Source organism: Macrobrachium rosenbergii, chromosome 13 (genome assembly GCF_040412425.1).
Source record: "Macrobrachium rosenbergii isolate ZJJX-2024 chromosome 13, ASM4041242v1, whole genome shotgun sequence".
In the NCBI taxonomy this organism is placed as follows: domain Eukaryota; kingdom Metazoa; phylum Arthropoda; class Malacostraca; order Decapoda; family Palaemonidae; genus Macrobrachium; species Macrobrachium rosenbergii.
In genome coordinates, this window is record NC_089753.1 from 54,594,192 (window position 1) to 54,614,304 (window position 20,113).

General features: G+C 42.2%; 1 protein-coding gene across 2 annotated transcripts in view; it reads right to left on the reverse strand.

The window, feature by feature from the left end:
- The window catches only part of Spx (Spliceosomal protein on the X), a 190,066-nt gene that overhangs the window by 26,640 nt on the left and 143,313 nt on the right, over positions 1-20,113 (reverse strand). The window contains exon 3 of one of the 2 annotated variants that reach the window (XM_067115537.1): positions 7,956-8,114. The exons of the other annotated variant lie outside the window; for it this stretch is intronic. Coding sequence (XP_066971638.1) covers positions 7,956-8,114 — 159 coding nt within the window. The remainder of the gene's footprint in view (positions 1-7,955; positions 8,115-20,113) is intronic. 2 annotated transcript variants of the gene reach the window in all.

The window sequence follows — 20,113 nt, forward strand, 5'->3', positions numbered from 1 at the left end:
CTGATATTAATAATTACTATACCGTGTATGTATAGAGTATACTTTATAGTATAGGCTATGCTACCAAATATGTATACTGTACATGGTACCAAATACCCTAGTGTAGGCTAACCCCATCGCAAATAGGATAATACCTGTATAAGCATTTTTAGTTTTTTGTGTGTGTTTGAACTATCAAAATAGGCAGTTCTAAGTGTTTTTGGAAGGGTTCTAAGTATTCGCGGGAGGGTGTGGTACGCATCTCCCGCGAATAAGGGGGTTTTACTTTAGATCCTTCCTCAACGGAAGAACATGAGGGAGATCCACCGAAAGAGCTAGAAGACACAGAAACCATTCTCTCTGATGCCACCAAGATACTACTAGAGTCATTCTGCAATGGTTTGATTCCCGAAGTGTTCAGCACTTCCCTTATTACTGCAAAAGGGGGAAAAGCATAAGCATCTAAGATGGACAATCTTGAATAAACGCGCTATTGCCCAAACCTGAGGGTCCTAGCATGGAGAACAATACACTGGTAGTTTCTTGTTCATTGATATCACGTATAAATCCATATTTAGTATTCCCCAAAGACTCCATAGTGACTGGCAGCCTTGCGGATGTAACGACGTTTCTGTGGGTAGGACTTGTCCTTTACTGCTTAATTGATCCACCAAAACATTGTATTACCCTGGAATGAACTGTGGAACCAAACCTATGTTCCAGGTTTTGACCCAAAGAAGCAACTTCTCCGCTGTAAGAAACATTGACTTCGATCTCATGCACCCTGGTTTCTGATGTATGCCAGAGAGGTGGGACTGCCTGAAAATACTGCTATGACCTTTCCTCTGGCTAGGTGTTCGCACTGAAGGAGAGACTTCCATACAGCCAACAGTTCGAGACTTTATGTGCAACCCCTTCTCTTGTGGTAACCATATCCTGGGCATCTGATGACCTCCCAGGCATGCTCCCAAGCCTGTCATTGAAGTGCCTGAAAACATGGTGAGGCCTGGGTTCATTACCCCTAGGGATGACCCTGTCCCCAGTCTCTGACGATCCTTCCACCATGCTAACGTCTCCCAAAGATTCAATGGGACTGAGAATAAATTAGAGTCTGGCAGAGACTTCCTGTCCCAGGTTTCTCTCAAATAAAGCTGAATTGGCCACATCCTGAGACTTGCTAACCTAACAAATTTTTCCAGAGATGGCATGTGTCCCAACAAAGACAGCCACTGTCTTGCATAAAGCTTCCTTAAGGGCTGAAATTCTCCTAGAAGCGATATATTGTCTACTTGTTTCTCTGTGGAAAAGCCTGAAAACTGTGAGTCTATCCTCATCCCTAGATAAAGAATGGATTGAGTTGGAATCTGGGCAGACCTCTGAAAATTGATCATGATGCCCAGCAACTGAGCCAGACAAAGTAACAGATCCTTGGCCCTCAGAATTCTGTAAAAGGAATTGGCCAACAATATCGTTGTTTGAATAGAGCAGAATTCTCACTCCTAAAAGGTGACACCATCCCCCTACTGGCGCTAAAATCACCGTGCATACCTGAGGTGCTGTACACAGGCCAAAGCAAAGTACAGTAGAACCCCGGTCCTCGACTGTACTAGAACTCGAAATAATCGGATTTCAACATGAAATGTTGAGTAAATTTTCGTCGGAGTTCAAACAACAAACCGAATCCGACCCGATGAATCATATGATGCTTGTAGAAAAAAGAGTTTCAGGCGGCTGCCGCTAGTTGGCGTTGTTGGTGGTGTTCTTCCCATGCATGTTTATGTAATTAGTACCGCGATACACCACCAGGGCGGCGCTCTGGTTTGTTTATATCTGCCACAGGCTGCCGAGTTCCGACGTAATTTCGAAATTTTTCTTAATTTTATGATAACAGACATACAGTAATTCGGTTTATAAATACTGTATTATTAATTTCATGTGATAATATGGCTTGTTTTTCAATGTTATCATTATTAACAACAGTTTTCATGTGTACATGTTACAGTACATTCTGGTAGTGCCTATAGGCTACTTAGCCTAGCCTATGGCTCTCGGTATATCATCGGTAATACGGCCGCATTGGTCATAGGCCAACTTTTTTGATACAGTATGCATTTAAAAATGTAAAAAGTGCTTCTGATATGGTAAGTTATTCAACTCTGAACCTATTTAATTGTAATTTGTATAAAGTTTTGTATAAAAGGCAAGGTTGGGGTAATGAATGGTGGTCAGGAATGGATTAATCCATTTTCAGTTATTTCTTATGGGAGAAATTAACTCAGAATTCGACAAAATCGAATCTCGACACTTCTTCTGGAATGAATTAGCGTCGAGAACCAAGGTTCTACTGTACCATGAATTAAAACACCTTCCCTGCAAACACAAATCACAGGAACTTGCGTGACTGAGGATTTATCGTTACGTGGAAATAAGTGTCCTGGATGTCCACCGATATCATCCAATCATTCCACCGATATCATCCAATCATTCTTCTGAATTGCCGCTAGCACTGTGCTGGATGATTCCATGGAGAAAGGTGACAGATGAATGAATATGTTGAGTTTTGACACATCTAGCACTGGGCGCCACCCTCTGGAATCCTTTGGCACCAAAAAAAAAGTCGGTTGTAAAACCTATGTGAGTTTTCTGACACCTGCTCTATCGCCTTCTTTAGCAATGATGTCCTGCTGATGAAGATATGGAAAAACAATTGGAGATGACGTCAGAAGGGAGGAGGCAGAAAGGCAATTATATACCCTTCCTTCAGTACCTCCAACACCCAATGTTCTGCTCCTAAGCCTCTCCAAACAAACAAGAAGGCCTGCAGTTGGCCTCCTACTGGAACCTGAGGGTTAAAAGCTTCACTTCTTTCTAAAAACCTTAGCAGCTTTGCTCTTACTGGAGCCTGATATGGACCTACTAAAGGTCTTAGTAGCTGAGGATGAGTCCTGAGACGAGGAGGAACGAATCTTGACTGGAGGGCCCTTAAATAGACAGATTTGAAGGAGATTCAAAGGGCAAACCAAAACTGCTACCATCTTTTGAGTAGGAGAGACTCTAGGCAAAAGATAACAGCACAACTGTTCTCTCTTCTTCAAGACCAATTTAGAGGAAAGCATAAGAAAATTCCCCTGCCACGTCCAAAATAGCCTTGTCCAGCCAAGTAAATAATCCTAATGACTCCTCCCATGCTTTGATACCTGCTGGCGCCAGTGAGTCCTTAAGTTGGCGCAAAGAGGAGGAAATAGTACTAAGCTGAAAACTCGGCAAAAGACAATACTTCATTAATACTCAACAAAGACTTGGACAAAGTCTCTGCCTCTGCATTAGACCACAGCACCTTGCCAGTCTCAAGAGCATGTCTTTTCATAGGATAGAGACAAGCAAAGAAATAAGAATTATCGACCAAAAATGGTTTAAGTGCCAGTAACATGCCTGAGCTGTAAGAAGCAGCTCTCCATGACTCAAAAAATCAAGACGACTAGGGCTGGCAGACTTGAAGGAAGCTTTGTGCATCAGAATATGAGATATTTCGTCAAAACACACTCTGATGGGGAAAGCTTGGGCTTCTTCAAAGACTTAACGGGCGCCGAAATACTAGAAGATAACAGAGACCTAGTCTCTACAGATCCACTTTCCTCCACCAAATACGGAAAAAGAGAAGCACAACGCTATAGCAAATGGCAAAAGACCAAAGGAGACTCTTCCAACCCAAACTCCTCTTCTGCCAGCTGCAGAGTCGGGGTGACAGCAGCCAACTCCTCACAACGAAACTCCGACTCGATGGAATGGGAGACTGCAGGAAAAGCAGTCTGCAGCTGTCCAGCTGAGGCAACACAAGTCGGCAAAGCAGAAATGTTGGGGAGAGGAAAGAAGAGAAGCGTTGGTGACACCTAACTTCCCCACCTCGTTCAAACTCATCAATTGGCTTAAGAACATTCCCAGACAACACATCTTTAGAAAGTAAAGCAGCTATAATAGCATCCAGCTTGGAAACAACAGTAGAAACTGTAACCACAGTGGGATGGGAAAGAGAAACATTAACAGAGTCAGAAGAAGGAGAGACTACAATAGCCGAAGAGACAGCATGTAAAGAACAAAGAGGTGCATTTCCAGGAGACATAAGAATAGCAGAGAAAGATTTAGAATGAGACGTAGCAGATAAAACAGGTTTAACAACTGATTGAGTAAACAGAGTTAGAACAACTCACTACAGATATATTATTAGTAACAACATCTATAACTACATTCTTATTATCTGTGTTAATAACCTCATTACTAGCTATTGTTGACGGGAAAGTCGAAATATGGCGTGAAGATTTACGTTTACCAAAGTGATCTTTCCGCAAACGCATTAAACAGGATTCAAACCACGAAAAAGGAGGGGTAGGTGTCGGAGGGCACAGAACACCATTGCCCCAAGAACCGACCTGGCTCCCTGGCAGCAGACTCTTCCAACTGTAGCAGGACAGTCCTAGGCTTGGCCTACATACAAGCAAGGGCACCGACACCTTACCTCTTATACAGGAATGCGAAAATGATCGCACACTATGGGGGGACTTGGAACAGTTCTCTATCAAATATTCAGCCAAACCTTTAACTGATTCTAAAATAAGGTTAACAAACCGTTCTAGTTTCTCAATACGCTTTTCCTGAACTGAAAGGGGAGCAGAAGGCGGAGCTAAAGAGGAAGCCTCAGTACTAGCTATATCATTCGTCCCAGCAGAGGAAAAAGCCATAGACTGAGTAGGGCTAACTACAGACGAAGGACCACTAGGAAGGGGGGAAAAGACTAGTTTATAACCTGACCTATTTGCTTCTGCAATCTATCTGCTTCCCTTCTTTTCCTATACCTGACATTTTTAAGCATAAATTCCTTAGAACAATCTCCAGATTCCTTTTCTAGATCACATTCTGAACCCCTGCAGCTGGTACAAACAGTATTTTGATCTACCTCAAATTTCGGTACCCTGCTTACACACTAATCATTCCTACAAAACCAGATGTTATTTGTTTTGCTTCCAGCGGAAGGCATCCTGGGAAGATTAAAATTACAGTAACGTGACAGGAGCAAACAGCCAAAATTCATAATTCCTATACCCAATTGTGGCAGGGAGAATTCTGATGAGCTAAAACATTGAACACACCTGGTGGAGAACAGGTGAACTAGAAAGTCTTCCGATTTAGCCAAGCAATCTTTTTCTTCTGTTTAAATGCCGACTCGCCTGTTGGCGTGGAGATATAAGCTAACTTTAACAGTAGGTAAGATTCATCCCAAATAATTAAAAGTAAATTAAAACAATACAAAAGTTCAAATGCTTTAACATATTACCTTCTGTCAGTTGACAGCATACTTCCACCGAGTCATGCAACAGTCCTCAAAGTTTAACAGAGCCTAAGTGTGTTGGTAAACTGACAAGTGAAATACTACTGTGTTATTATTTTTCAGTATGAAAATTCCTCCATACATTTGTAGTTGCCTTTAAAGCCTTGTAACTGGTAAAAATACCTGTTTTATAATATGTGGGATAAAATACCTGTTTTATATGTGGGATGATTTTTGTGGCAACAACCTTTAACCCATAAGTTTTCTCAAAATCCAATCATCTTGAGGTCTGCCAAGTTTTATTGAGATAGCTTCACCAGTTCTGGAGTTATCCTCTCTCACTCTCTCTCTCTCTCTCTCTGTGTAATTTTTTCTTTTTGTAGAATAACCCAGAGAGGAGGGGAGAGAAAGGTGAGGATGAGGGAAGCTTCCTGGGTGGTCATAAGGATGGGCCTTTCCATTCCAATGTGTAGAGCTTCCAAGAGGCGAAAGTGATGACGATGTTATACTGTCAGTGTTCACGATGTTGGGAATTCTCACCCCTTTTTACTTTAAATATATAGGGCATCGTGGGAGTTTTAAGCACAATTATGTATGGCACCTTCCTGAAAGTGGCAGATCCCCTTGGAAAATCACATCATGATCATACAAATATAGGCACCAAGGCATTCTTGGATTGAGCATCTGTACTGATAGAACAAGGTGGTCTTTAAGAAGGTCCTGCACTGAAGGGGCTGGGTTGTTTTTCATAATCAGGCTAATGGTGTTCTTGATTTTATTGGTAATTACCACTTTACCTTTTCTCCGGATCCGAAGGGCAGGTGTTCCCTTCTAATATGTTGTGAAGGGAGCGCTTGTCATCTTTATATTTTTCATGAAACTCACCCTTATAAAAGTGTGTGATGTCTTATAGGGTGGTAGGGTAGAGTTCCTGCTGGTACCATTTATCTATAGTCCTAACACATTTGGCAACTTTATGGCTGGTATACCTGGGCAAAATGCTCTAATTCAGTGAGGGAAAGCTCTTCTAACAAAGGTGTTAATGGCAGTGTGTTTATCTCTCTGGATGCTCACTCTCCTCGTTCATGCACACATCCAAGTTCATGGGTTTTGTATAAACTTGTGACGAAGTGCTCCTCCCATTGCCATACAAGGACATTAAGCAAAGGGAGGTGATGGTCTCAGCAGCATTCAATGGTAAAAATAAGGTGACTGTAGTTGTAGATGTCTTGCTGCAGGTGTTCTATTTCGCCCTCAATGTAACGGGAGAACAGTGGCAGTTTTTAAATGGCAGTGAATATCCATTGCCTCACATTGCCCATACAGAAAATTGCAAAGAGCACTATGGGAGGAGAGCCCATCACTGCATCACCTATCTGTGAGTACATATGGCCTCTGTGGATAGAAAAAGAGCCATTTTCATACATATCTAAAGGAGTAAGCAGAGGGCATGCTAAAGGAAGTTTAACGGGGTGTGGAGTCTCTCTATACCCATGATCCAAGATTATGTGGATTGTTTCATCCACAGGAACGTCTGTGAAGTGGGGCTCCACATCCAATGACTCCTATGGGAGATGTCATTTTTATGGCTTCCACTGGCCATTCTATAATTAGCATCATCTCCCAGGTACTTGGAGGACTGCTACAGGGTTACTGAGGACTGCAGTGGAGGTTTTCTCATTCAGAGTGCAGTTTCTTTAGCTCCTCTTAATTGCAGTCCTCTCTCTCTCATTCACAGACAGTTGACATAGTAGCAACATTTCTTGAGGCTCTTTGTGCTGTGGGGTCATCTAGCTATACCCCAGCACAACGACCTTCAGGAAAATACTGCGACAGCGTTAACTACCTGTGAAGGAACGGGAGAGGACCATGCTTGATTGGGAGTTAAAGGACCTGCACTTGAAGTGGAACAACTTCTGCCACAGCAACAACAGTAACCCTATAGCAGCACCCCTGACTGTCTCCTCCTTCCTCAACACCCTTGAAGGACAACAAGAGGAGTGCTTCATCACAAAGTTTATACAAAACCCACGAACCTGGGCATGTGCCTGAATGAGGAGAATGAGTGTCCAGACAGATAAATGCACTGCTATCAGTGCCTTCATTACAAGAGCTCTCTCACTGCTCTTCCTGGAAAAAAACACAGCAAATCTGGGCATGTTGCTCAGGTCTTAATTAACAATGGATATATCAACCATGAAGCCCCCTAAATTCATCCATAGAACTATAGATAAATGGTGCCAGTAAGAAGCTTGCCCCCACCCTAGAAGCAAGCACACATGAGAATTATATAAAGGATGAGCATATAAGGAAAAAAGGATTAGCTTTTGAGATGAACATGAAGCCTAAATTAGATCTAGAAATACTTCAAGGTCACTAAAATTACAGTATGGAACAACTTCCTTTTGGCTAGCGATTTCTACAGTACAACATAGTTCATTAACTGAAGGTTAACTTCAAAATGATAAATCATTTGGCTTTGGCAGGGTTATGAGCTCTCTGAGGGTTTTCCAGTTTAACCTGGAGGTGTAAAATAACTGGACTCTAATTGCTGCACATTCTAATAACAGTCACTTGTTAATGAATAAATTATTTTCTTTTACAAAAGTCTTGTAATACAAACAAAATATATACACAATAACTATAAACTCACCTTTGGAGTTTGAAGAATTACACCAAATGCTGAAAACGTATCATACAGCAGCTTTTCATCAACTTCAGGATCCAAGTTTCCAATGAATATATTTGCTCCAACATCTAAATTCTTTTGATGGGCTGATGCTTTGTTAACCCTTATTGGTTTACCATACAGCTGTTGAATAAATGAAGGAAATTAAAATAGTAACAACTACAGAAAAATTCTAAATCCCAATTTAGAATTCCCAATTTCACAGTATTCAAACTATTTACAGATATACAGAACTGGGCTAATGCCAACTACTTGGTGCAAATAATGTGTTTTACCAAGTAAACAGAGATGATAGAAGGAGTAACGGGAGTGGAGCCGTTGATTAATATGTGAGACAGTGTAGATGAGAAACAAAACAGGTGCAAGAAGTACCGGGGTTGACTTTAAAAGGAGTGGAATGGGTACACCTAGGTAGACAGGGTTGAGAACAGTGAAGAGGGAAGTAAGAAAGATATGGGGAATAGCTGCAGGAAATGGTTGCTTTCTTCTAAACACTGAACACTCATATATGACACATAAACATCTTTGAGCATAACTGAAGCTGAATGACAACCTGCCACTGGAAAGAATCATTCCTAGAAAATAGCCGATACGGAATCATCATCATTAACATTTTTACATCAGAAGTTGCCATAACAGGGTTAGGAGTAAAAGGAATTCTCTACCTTACTATATTGCACACTTTCATCCAAAATTCCCATTTGGTCTAGAACTTCTTTTATGGCTTTTCCCATAATTTCTTGGGCCATCCTAAAGGTTCTCTTTCTGCTTCTTCCGTATGTACTACTGTACAGACCAACTGCTCCTTATCCCTTTTCATCATTATGCCAAAACCATCTCAATCTTAAGAATCCTCAGTATTTTTAAGCCATAATATGAGCTTCTCACATGGAACTCCAGTCAAAATAATTTTCTAAGTCCATGTCTTCAACTTCTCACCTTACCAGAGCTATAAAACAGCAGTGAACAGCACCCTCCCCTAACCCACCAATCTGCTCCAAAGGTTTCCCTACTCAAAATATATGCAGATGCTGTTATGCAATGGTTAAATCCACATAGAGCCTGTAAGATTCTACATCATCATTTTTGCTACCAACACCATGTGACTCAAAAAACCTCTGAAATTCTGTCACTCAGGTTTTTTCCTGTCTATATCTCCCACAATTCTCCAGCTTCCTTCTTTTAGACCCCATTCAAGATTTGGGTCTTCCAACTACAGGCAGTCCCCTGTTAACGGTGGGCTCGGTTAATGGCGATCCGGTTTTATGGCACTTGTCTAGCGACGAAAATCGCCAATTTTCGGCCCGAAAATCGCCGATTTCCGCTTAACGGCACCAATAATTCAGTATTGGCGCCAATACATACCTAACAGAGGCACTGATAACCGAAAATCGGCACTTTTCGGCGCCGATAAGCCCGAAAATTGCCAAAAAAGCGCCGGAAATCCACGATTTTCGGTTATCATCACACCCCCCGAACGGAACCCCTGCTGATAACCAAGGACTGCCTGTACTCTAGTGCACACAGGAGATCATGTACTGCTCTCCCAATGGTTACTCCCCCACCCTTTGGAGGGAGGGTAGGGGTAAGATGGGGGTAAGATCAGTCGTCTCTTAATCTCCTAAGAGGGGAGGAGGGAGGGAGGGATCTCAATGATCGAGGGTAAGTACCAAAAAATTGATTTTATCATAAAAATGACATTTTTCTGATAAAACAGTTTTATATATACTTACCCCGTAATTACTTGGCTTACAATTTCTTGCCTCGGCAGCTTGAAAATTAAAAAAAATTCCCAGGTGACGCTTCACAGATTTAGTGCAAGTGACTGGTCCTGCCCACTAACAGGAATACCAAGAACTACTAGCAAACAACCTCATTCTGTTTATGCCGAATGTCCATCAGCATGGAGGAGGGAGGGCTCCATCTGTAATTACTGGGTAAGTATATATAAAACTTTATTTTATCATAAAAATGTCATTTTTATTAGCTGATTCCACATTGACAGGAGGTGGGAGACACAGACATTTCTACTCCAAAACATTAAGTCATGTAATGAATTTGAAATAGAAAGAGTCGCTAGCACTGAGTACAATACTTGTAGTTCTTTATCAGTTATGAGAGCCTGCAGTAGAGAACTGCCTCTGGTTGTTGCCCAACTTAACCTGTAGTGGCATGGCAGTAAAGTCAAGGTCACCTCAATTTACATGGGAGCTTTGTAGTGAAGGAGTACTCTGATGGCTACCAAAGCATCAGTGGAAGTTATGCGACTAAGGGGTTATCCGATAGCAAGCAAAACTTTAAAAGATGCCCTCGCCCTGGGCGCAGTGCCAACATAAAAAAACAACCAGAAACGCTTTCACCTACACTGAAATAACACCATAACCCATCCACTAAGAGTGGTGGGTGCTCCAGGTACTTTGTACCTCCTGGCTCCTAAAAACTTTATACCTCACTACAGTAGAAGGTGAAGAGATAGTAGAGAAAATCCTATGCTTCCTTCTGCAGTCTCATGCCAGTTACTGATAATCGGAAGGTACTGCCAAAAATTTAACACTGTTTCCTGTAGGACAATTGTAGAATGGACATAAGGGACAAGTAGAGCCTGAAAGTTAAATAGGATAAAACTTTTCTGACATCTTTAGCTTTCAGTTGAAAAGAAGGGAAATGCTCCCCTAAATCTGAGAGCATCTCAGAAAATACAGTCCATAGTATAAAGAACCAGACGTTCGAAACGGAGGATGAGACGAGATCTAGCCATCACCCCTTAGGTTATGGATGGCCTTTAAACTACCGATTCTTTTCAGGTAATACCTAAACATTTCAGCTTGACAGAGAGATCTCTATTCACCTGCTCCAACTGTACAAGAAGCTCTCTATTCTTCCGCAAAGTTAGTGAGAGCTTCTGGGTGCTCAGAGAATGGCCACCATCTAACTACTAAACATTTGGGAGCTGGAGGCATTTAGGGCATTCCTAGGAGCTTTGGTTAGAGCTGGCACCCAGCCGTAACTGGAGCCAGGAGAGAGAGAGAGAGAGAGAGAGAGAGAGAGAGAGAGAGAGAGAGAGAGAGAGAGAGACTTTTGAGAAAAGAGACTTTTGGAAAAGACACCTCTGAAAAAAAGCCCCTCCTTTTTGATAAGCACCCAGACAGCCCAAAATCTGTCCACATAACAGCGTACCACCCTTGATGGTGTCTCTTGAGGTGAGATTGTTCAAGAAGGTACAAAAGGTGGAAGGATTCTGGGACAGTCCATTAATCCATCGCAGCAAATTGGGAACCATAATGGCAATTCAAAACAGGGCAACGAAAGAGGTAGTAACGTTCTGATGAGTCTGAAAAAATCCAGCCTTTCCTTGACCATATTGAACGGTGGAAGAGCGTAGAAGTCCAAGTTGAAACAATCTCGTAAAATGATGTCCGTTGACCAAGTTAGGTTACCTTAAGGTGGCAAACAGTCAAGGTTGGCCTGCCCCACAGATAGCACATAACTCAACAGATCAGGGGAATCGAGGTCCACTTGGGAGTGAGAGTGGGTTTCTGATGGTTCAGTTTCTCTGCCAGAAATTCCAGTTAGACTAAAGAGAACTTGATCAATCGTTCAGAGTAAAAACGTAAGAATGTGGTGATGTCTAAAGGAATACCTCGGTCTAGGCTCTTCTGTACTTCCTGGGATACATCCCAAAAAAACTCCCGCTTCCCCGAGCAGCCTCCCTCAACTAGAACGAGAAGTGAGTAGTAGTCTAAGACTAGACTCATGATCAAAGACCTCTACCGAAAGACTAAAATTCAGACAACTACCACCATAGGTCCAACTGAAAATTCATGTCTTGGGGAATAGACAGTGGAGCAAGCTAAGAAAATCTGTCCCTGCTGGTCTTGCGGGACAGGCTGAAGTTCATGGCCAGAAAAGAAAACGGAAGAAAGCGGAGCGCAGACTTAAGAGAAGGCTTGTGCCATAGCTGTCAAAGCTAAAACTCTCAAACTGGCAGTCTCTGTCTCGTGAGATGAGTCTGAGATATCTTCCAGGGTCTGTACGTGGACATGAAAACGAAGTACAGTATCCTATAAAAACAGGAACTCCATTCAAGCACCCAGGGAATGGACGACAGGACTGTATCGTTCCTTATGAAAACCGAACAAACTTGTAGAACATCGTGCAGAATCGCAGGTAACTAAGTAGCCTAGTTGCCGACCTTGTCGAAACTTGACAGACACGGACACCTAGCCATCAGGGCAGGATCGACTTCCTATGCGATAATGCCCAGCATTGACTTGAAAATACCTTGTAAAGACTAAAAATAATATCTGACATGCTTAAAGGAACTTGGAAAATCCATAAGACACACAAAAACCTGGCCATAGGATAAAAAAAGGTCTTGAACCCAACCAGGAGTAACAACTTCTGCTGCAGTCAAACACAATGCCCTAAAAAATCTTACAAAAAATAACTAGGTGTTCAGCGGTGGTAGCCTAGTACTGCATAGCTAGAAAGAGCCGTGCGTTCTAGAGCAGAAGTTGGATGCCCACGATTCGGTGCCAGGAGCTCTGAAGATGATCGGGCACTTGGGAACGGGTGCCACCAGTGAAAGGGTTCACGGCGCTCCTTTCAGCCTGGAGCCCAAGAAAAACTATTCCCAGCTGGCAACACTTTTGAGTCTCCTGTCTTCTTAGCCCCTGCTCCTGATGTTAGGATAAAAAAGATCCTTACTCCAAATCTGGAAAAGAACTTCAACCAGGAGGACTAATTCCATCTAAGCATCAGAGGGAGTAATGGATAAAAAATTACAATTTTTAAGAGTAAATTTTATTTTTCCTAACTATATAAACCTGAGGTCCTTTACATTAGGAATTAATTACGGCGAAGCTGAACACGGCCAATAAACTCTTGAACAAGGTGGTTAGGCAGTAACTACCGCCAGGTAAGCAGGAATACCCGCCTGCCCTGATGTAAAAATTCCAGTTTGCCTTTCAGTCCAGGTTCAGATTGAGGGGTGGCATGAGGTGGGCATAATATGTAATGTAAAGGACCTTAGGTTTGTATAGTTAGGAACAATACAATTTACTTTTAAAAACTGTGCTTTGTTCCGACAAGATATACAAACCGTCGGTCCTTTACATTAGGAAGACTCACTGGTTGGAGGGAGGAATCTGAGTGAGTCTCTTGAACTGACTGGAGTTCTGCACACCTGGGCTACTCCTCCTGGTCGAAAGAGCGAGGAGGAGTACCATGCCTCTGACATATTGATCGGAGTGTAGGAAATGCAAGATCAAATGTCAGATACTGGACCTTTTCGTATGAGTGAGGAAACGTAACTCATACAAAGTAGGCTGGGAAGAATGTAGAGTTGGAGGCAGTAAGGAAAACCTGAGATAGGGTTTCCCTTATTGCCAGTCTCTCCTTCCTCCCCTTGCTAGAGGAAGGAGCAGAATTGCTTCTATGATTCTATAAGAAAAATAGAACGGGTGCTCGATGTGTAGTCTTACCACATCAGACGCCAGATCCAGCAAGTATTAGTTCGAGTCCTATTCTCATCCCGAATGAGAAGTAGGAGGACGGGGAAGGAGGAGGGAGAGAGGCTGGTCACTCTCGGTATCCTTCTCACTTCCAGAACCAACACATGTGCTACTAGTCCTCTTGAAGGAGCCAGGTAAGAAAACACAACTTGTTGAGCAGCCACCACAGGACCAAGGAAAAAAAAGTTCTAAAGGCCTGTGGGCAAGACCACTGGAAGACAAGAGTGTGGTCTATGAGACCATGCCTTGTGGAATGCAAGGGATGGATCAAGCCATTGATTTCATGAGCTCTCAGGTGGAAAGCACCGGTATCGTAGTTGCCAGCTGCCAAGTACCTCCTTCGATTGCTTCATGAAGCCAGGAGAAAGATGTGTCCTAGACGCTTCTCCCTTGGGAGAGATAGTACTAGCGAAAACTTCGACAACATCCAGGTTAGGAATGTCGATCCTTTTCGGAAAGTACCACAGCTCCCTAATAGGACAGAGTAACAACTGATCTGGATCATCGATACCAAGTCCAAGGTGGAGGGGAACAAGAAGGACTCGAACCCGAAAATAGATGCCAAAGGATTCGGAGTCCACCTACAACATCCGAGAAGGAGTTGAGGTATTGATCCCCTTCACCTGTTCTTCCATCTTTTACGCCAATGCCAGAGTGAGATGAGAGATGGTCATAAGGGCGCGTGTAGAGCAGGGGACAGGAACCCTAAATGAGAGTCACATGCCATCCAGGGAACAGTTCCCTGGGGCAACAAGACCGAAGAATCTTCTTATCCGTAGCTAAATCTCAACTGAGGAGAAGAAGGCTACTTTAGATAGAAGACTAGGCCACAAGGGCCTACGTTCTTCACAAATGAAAGGGAGAGAAGCAACCCTCAGTGGCGAAGATGAGGAAGTCCAGACTTGAAGAGCGGCTCTGACCCAAGAAGAAGTTCTGCCAACGACAACCACCAGTGAAGACGGATCCAGTCCCTGGGACAGTGCTGCAGAGGACTTCAAGAGATATCCACCTATATCCACTGCTGCTCGGCGAGAAAGCCTATACTTGCAAGGAAAGCTGGAAGGTCTCCCAGTCCTGAACACACAGGGATGTACTGCCTCAAGAACTGCTTCTTGTGTAGCTGCTACAGGAGGTTCAGTCAAGCAGAACTCTTCTCGATGCCTCGGAAGCAGAGCTATCAGGTCGGGCGAAAGGTGAAGTCTTCCAGCATTTGTCTGTAACTCAGGGTGAGCAATGCTTGTGAGCCCCTAGCAAAACAGACAAATATGGAGGGAAAAACGTAGATATCGATTTTTTCCCAAAAAGACAGCATGTCTCACCGTAGCGGCCCCTGGGTCTGGTACAAAGGAGAGAGAAAAACTACCGACTTGTGCAGGGAGGCAACAAAAAGACGGTATGGATTTCTGAGTCGAGCAGTCTCTTCGTGGAGAAAAGAGTGAGCAGCATGTTCCATCCCGATCACTCAACCTGAGGCCGAGCTCGCCTACCAATACATCCCCACCAGGAATGCATCTGGTTAACTGAGCTGTTGAGTGCCGTACAGAACACTCGAGTACCTGCAAATGTCGACAGATGAAACAGGAGGAAAAAACGATTCCCTCTTGTTTGTCAACAAATGCCACTACTGTGGTTTTGTTGTTTAACAAAACCACTGAGTGTCGCAAAACTCATCCTGAATTCTCGGAAGGCCAAAAGGCTGCCTTGAGTCCAGGATGGTGATGAGAAGGTACTAATCATCTCGGTCAAACACCTTCAAGGCAAAGTCTTACAGGTGTGCGCCTATTCCTCGATCGGTGAATCCATAAGTAGACACACGATGTGAGGGGAATATGCAAGCATTAGCCTAGCTCTTTTCTCATACTTCAAAGAGGAAAGAAGGGCAGAGGAATGGAAGCAAACCTCCATTCTCCACCATGGGAAGCTTCTGCAAGATGACAGGATACCGAGACAATTAGCTCTAGCCGGGCTGGCATTTCTCAAACCGGGAGCACGGGAGAGGAAGCAGGATGGAAATTTGATGAAAAGAACTGCCGAGACCCAAGGGAAATAGATACTTCTCCTGAAGGAATCCATTCCCCGGTCTTGGCAATGTTGCTGCCAGCTCCAGAGACTCGAGAAGTATCATTTCATCCAGGCATCAGCAGTAGGAGAACTTCTTCCTGGTCGATACTCCTTTCTCTCTTCCTTTCTTCCCTCCTCCCTTATGGAAAAGAGGGTGGAAAGAGACACAATTATGGGCACTTTTCTGGAAGGGAAGAAGAGGGCTATGTGTTCCACAATCTTCTTCCAAAGCCTGGGACTTCTTAGGAGTTGAGGGGGGCTGGCTTGAACTCAAGGTCGAGCAGAGATGACTGAGACCCAGAGGTCTTGGCCATTGTCCAAAGGACAAGGCAGTGCCCTGGTAAGAACCTTGATAAACGAAGTATCTGGCAAATCTCTGAAAGAGAAAGGTAGAACCATGTAAAGGTTTGTTCCTAAGGGTCGAGCCAACTCGGGACTTACAAAACTGGAGATCTGAATTGGGACAAAGTCCTTCTTCTTAGCACCAGAATTGCTCACAGAACTGCAGTCAGTAAGACCCTCCCAGGCATGAATTCATACTCTGTCGAGGAAAGGAAGAAGCTTGTTGTCTTGACCTGAATGAACTCCTTCTCTGAAGAAATGAATTCATCTGGTCGAGAATGCTCTCGGAAGCAATTACCACCACAGCCCCCAACACTTTTGGCCCCTTGGGAACCACAAGGGTTGCGAGTGATGAAGATTATTCATTGGGGGAGCCGCGGTCCTGACCCAGGGATCCTCACGCTGATGAATCAGCGCAAAGTTCTCCAAGAAACGAGGGCGATCGCAACTTGAAGAGGAAGACCCTCATTGCTTCCAAAGCGTGAAACTCCTGTATCTCTCTCTTTGGAGGGAGACCTTGACAGGTCCCAAGAAACCCTCCTCGGCTACCTGGTTGTACTACAAGACAATCAGGGGACCAACACCCAAAGCACGCCAGGCAGCCGAACTCCGAAGACAAATTTGTCGCATATCTCTCAGTCCGTCTTGCGCCTCTTGGAACAACCAAGAGGAAAATAGAACTGGTGAGGAGAAAGAGTACCCCTACCTGTCCTAACAGTAAGACCAGCAGGAGAGGTGGATCGTGAGTGATAATCAACTGAAGGAGATTACTGCCACACGGGGGAAGAAGAGCACTTGTTCCGTGGCAAAGCGCTTTCCTGGGAAGAGCAGAAAGTTTACTTGAACAGAGCTGAGAACCTGATTCGGAAAAACCGAGTGGGGCCAAGCCAAGCCGATCACGTGAACCAGACTGGGTGGTATGCGGTGGACTGGGAGGCAAGTGGGGCGAGCCGAGCCAGTCTTGCGAGCGGGACCAGGGGCTGGGCTGGGCAAGCAAGCCGAGCGAGCCGAGCTGAGCCGATCGCGCAAATACAGTCAAAACTGAACAGGGCGGAACTTGTCTCCCGTGAAAGTTTCCCGAACTCTAAACTCCTTCAAGGCCAAGGCCCCTCGAGAAGAAGGTTTAAAGGGGAATTCTGTGTCTGCTATCCTGTATGCTCAAACCCTAAAGTTTGTAGAAATAGTTGATTGGAGAATGGTAATTTCATTCGTGGGAGAATAGTCGAATTGACTAGTTCGTTTGGTTCTTACTTTTTGTCCCCATTTTTGGTGTTCGTTTATGGCCAGAAAGTAAACTGAATGATTGCCGTTTGTTAATATTAAATGTAAATTCTTAACTTTCCCCTTTTTGTATTCTAATTGAATTAATTAATTTAGTGTTAAATGTATTCCTTATAAGGAAACAGTTTTGTTTTCCCGTCTTTATTTTTCAACGTTGTTCGAGAGTTTGGACAAAGTGAAAGAAAACGAGTTGTTGCCGGTTTTGGTCCGACAAGGAGTCTTTAGTCTTGCGGTACCAGTCGGACAAAAGAACGGTGTTCTTTCGCATAAAAAGTGAATTTAAGAATTTTAAAATTCGAAGAACATGTAAAGAAATTGATCTAGAAGACGGTGCAGGTAAGTTGAGAGATAAAGACTTCCTAAAATTGACTTGAGTTAGATAATTCTAACATATTCGAATTTTAAAAATTCACTCCGTAAGATTTCAGTTTACTTTTTCGTCTTGTTTGTTTTGTTTTTGTGGCCATGACTCTTGTTATTGGGCATAGCTGGGTGCGTAGGTTGTCCGACTTATGCTTAAGAGAATGTGACGGGTTCAATTACATCTGCAAAGGGGCGCAACCTTTGAAAACATCAAGGTTGAAGTAGAGAGGTATTTCGCTAACCCTAGGAGGTCTAGGCCTAGTCGCATCTTTGTGTTCCTGGGCAGCAATGATTTGGATGCTATCCACAGTACTGCGGAGGTATGGAAAGTAGAACAGTGTTGTGAGGCTTTGCTGAATTACTGAAAAAGTTGTGTCCTGATGCTAAACTAATTTTTGCCCAAATAGAGGATAGATTCTTTTGGAACCACTGTGAAAGTTTTGACGCGTTGTGGCAGGATTTGAGGCAAAATCTAATAAATTCAATAAGTGGTTGAATAAATGGTCGGGCAAGGATAGTTTGTTTATAATGAAAGGGGTTAAGGGATTTTCTGACCCACGCCTTTATGCCAGGGATGGAGTACACCTCAATATTGATGGTAATGAGAAGTTGGAAGGAGAATGGCTGACTTTTAGTATGAGCAAAGCCTTAAGTAAAGTTAGTCTAGCTGTTCTAGTGCCAAGTATATATTTTTTTTCTCTAAGCTCATTTGGTTTTGTAATGTTAGGATTTTTTTGTATACTGTAGTTATTCCTTATAAGGAAAGGAGCAGTATTGGTCCTTATTTGTACTTGTATTAATTTAAGCTTAGATTAAGTTTATTTAGGTTAAGTTAGTAACCTTTTCATTTAAATAACCTGTTGATTAGCCTAGCTGATAAGTGTAATCTAAATTATTTTTTATCAAGTTTCAGGTAGGCTAGCCTAGTTTTGCTGTTAGCATAGTAAGTTGTAAAATTTTTTTCTCTCATTGGGAGTAATTGATGATAACTTGCTTTGCATTGACTTGATTAAGTTAAGTTTAGATTTTTCTTTGGGTAATTTAGTATTGGTTAACAGCATTGTTCAAGATGACTAATTCTGAAATAAAAAGTTAATTAAAGGAGGGCTTATGTTAAGGGTTTAATAACTCTTGATATTAAGAAGGTTGACTCTTTAAAAAGACGATCAAATTAATAGTCATTTGTTACAAGAATTTATTCATAAAATTGATGCTAATTTAGCAATAGTTGAGAATTTTGAAAAGCATTTGTGAAATTGCTGCTGAAGATGAACTAGAGAGTATTATGCAAGCAGCAAGAGATTATCATTATGAAATACAGAAAACTCTGTCAGAATTTAGAGTAAAATTTGATAATTTGTTTGGAGATAAGAATACTCCTCAAAATAGTTCTAGTAAAATTGCAAAATTACCTCTCCCTCCTATTCAAATTCAGAAGTTTGAAAACAATGCAGTTAATCCATTTGCCTATTTTAACTTTAAGAAGGCTTTTAATAATGCTTTGGCTGGTATGCCTAACTTAACTAATGCTCAAAAGTTTATTTATTTAAAGGGTTATTTATTAGATGAAGCGTTAAGTATAGTAGAAAACATTACAGTAAATGATGAGGGTTTTGATTTGGCTTTTAAGCAATTAGATCTTAATTTTCTGGATGAAGACAACATAATTGATCAAGTAATAGGTGAAGTTTTGAACACTTCTGAAGTAAAATCTCTTAGTGAAGTAGAATCTTTGGTTAGGTCTTTGAATAATAAATTCATTGACTTGAAGGGACTTGGTATAGATCTGATTGAAGTCGATTCGGCTGCTCTATTGCTAATTAGCAAAATTGTAAATAGGAAACTTCCTAGAAATTTTTTATAGAACTCTCTAGAACTACAGGATCTTGTTATCCTAATTTTAACCAGTTGTCAGATAATTATCAGAGTATTATTGCACGCCTTAGTTTAGGTCATAATGAAAATTCTGGTGCAAAACCTAAAGTTAAATATGAAGGTAAAGACCGTAATTTCCAACAATCAAAGTATAGTAATAAATCTACTGCTAGTAATGATTCTAATAAAGTTCAATTTACCAGTAAACTTTTATCTTCTGGTAGATGTAAATTTTGTAAAGAAACAGGCCATAACTCTTCTAAATGTACTAGGTTTGATACTTTGCAAGCTAGAGCTGAAGAACTAACTTTATGCATTAAATGCTTGAGTGATAGGCATAGGGCCTCGGAATGTCCGGGAAATAAATCATTGTTACCTTATAAATGTTTTTCTTGCAATAAATCTGAACATCATGGAGCAATGTGTCCTCATGCTATTAAGGATTTTGGTAAAAAAGTATTAAGTTGTCAATCAGGGTCTGAAATATTTGTTCCCTTTATTACACTCAAAGTTGGTAGGGGTAGGAAATCTTTTAAATGTTGTTTTCTATTAGACACTGGAGCCCAGTTTAGTGTTATTAATAAACAAATTGTTGATTGTAAATTAGGAGATTATTGGTGCTCCTTTATCCTTTATCTTCTTTTGGGTTGCCAGCTAGAGTTAGTGAGGATTTCATTTGGTAGCTGA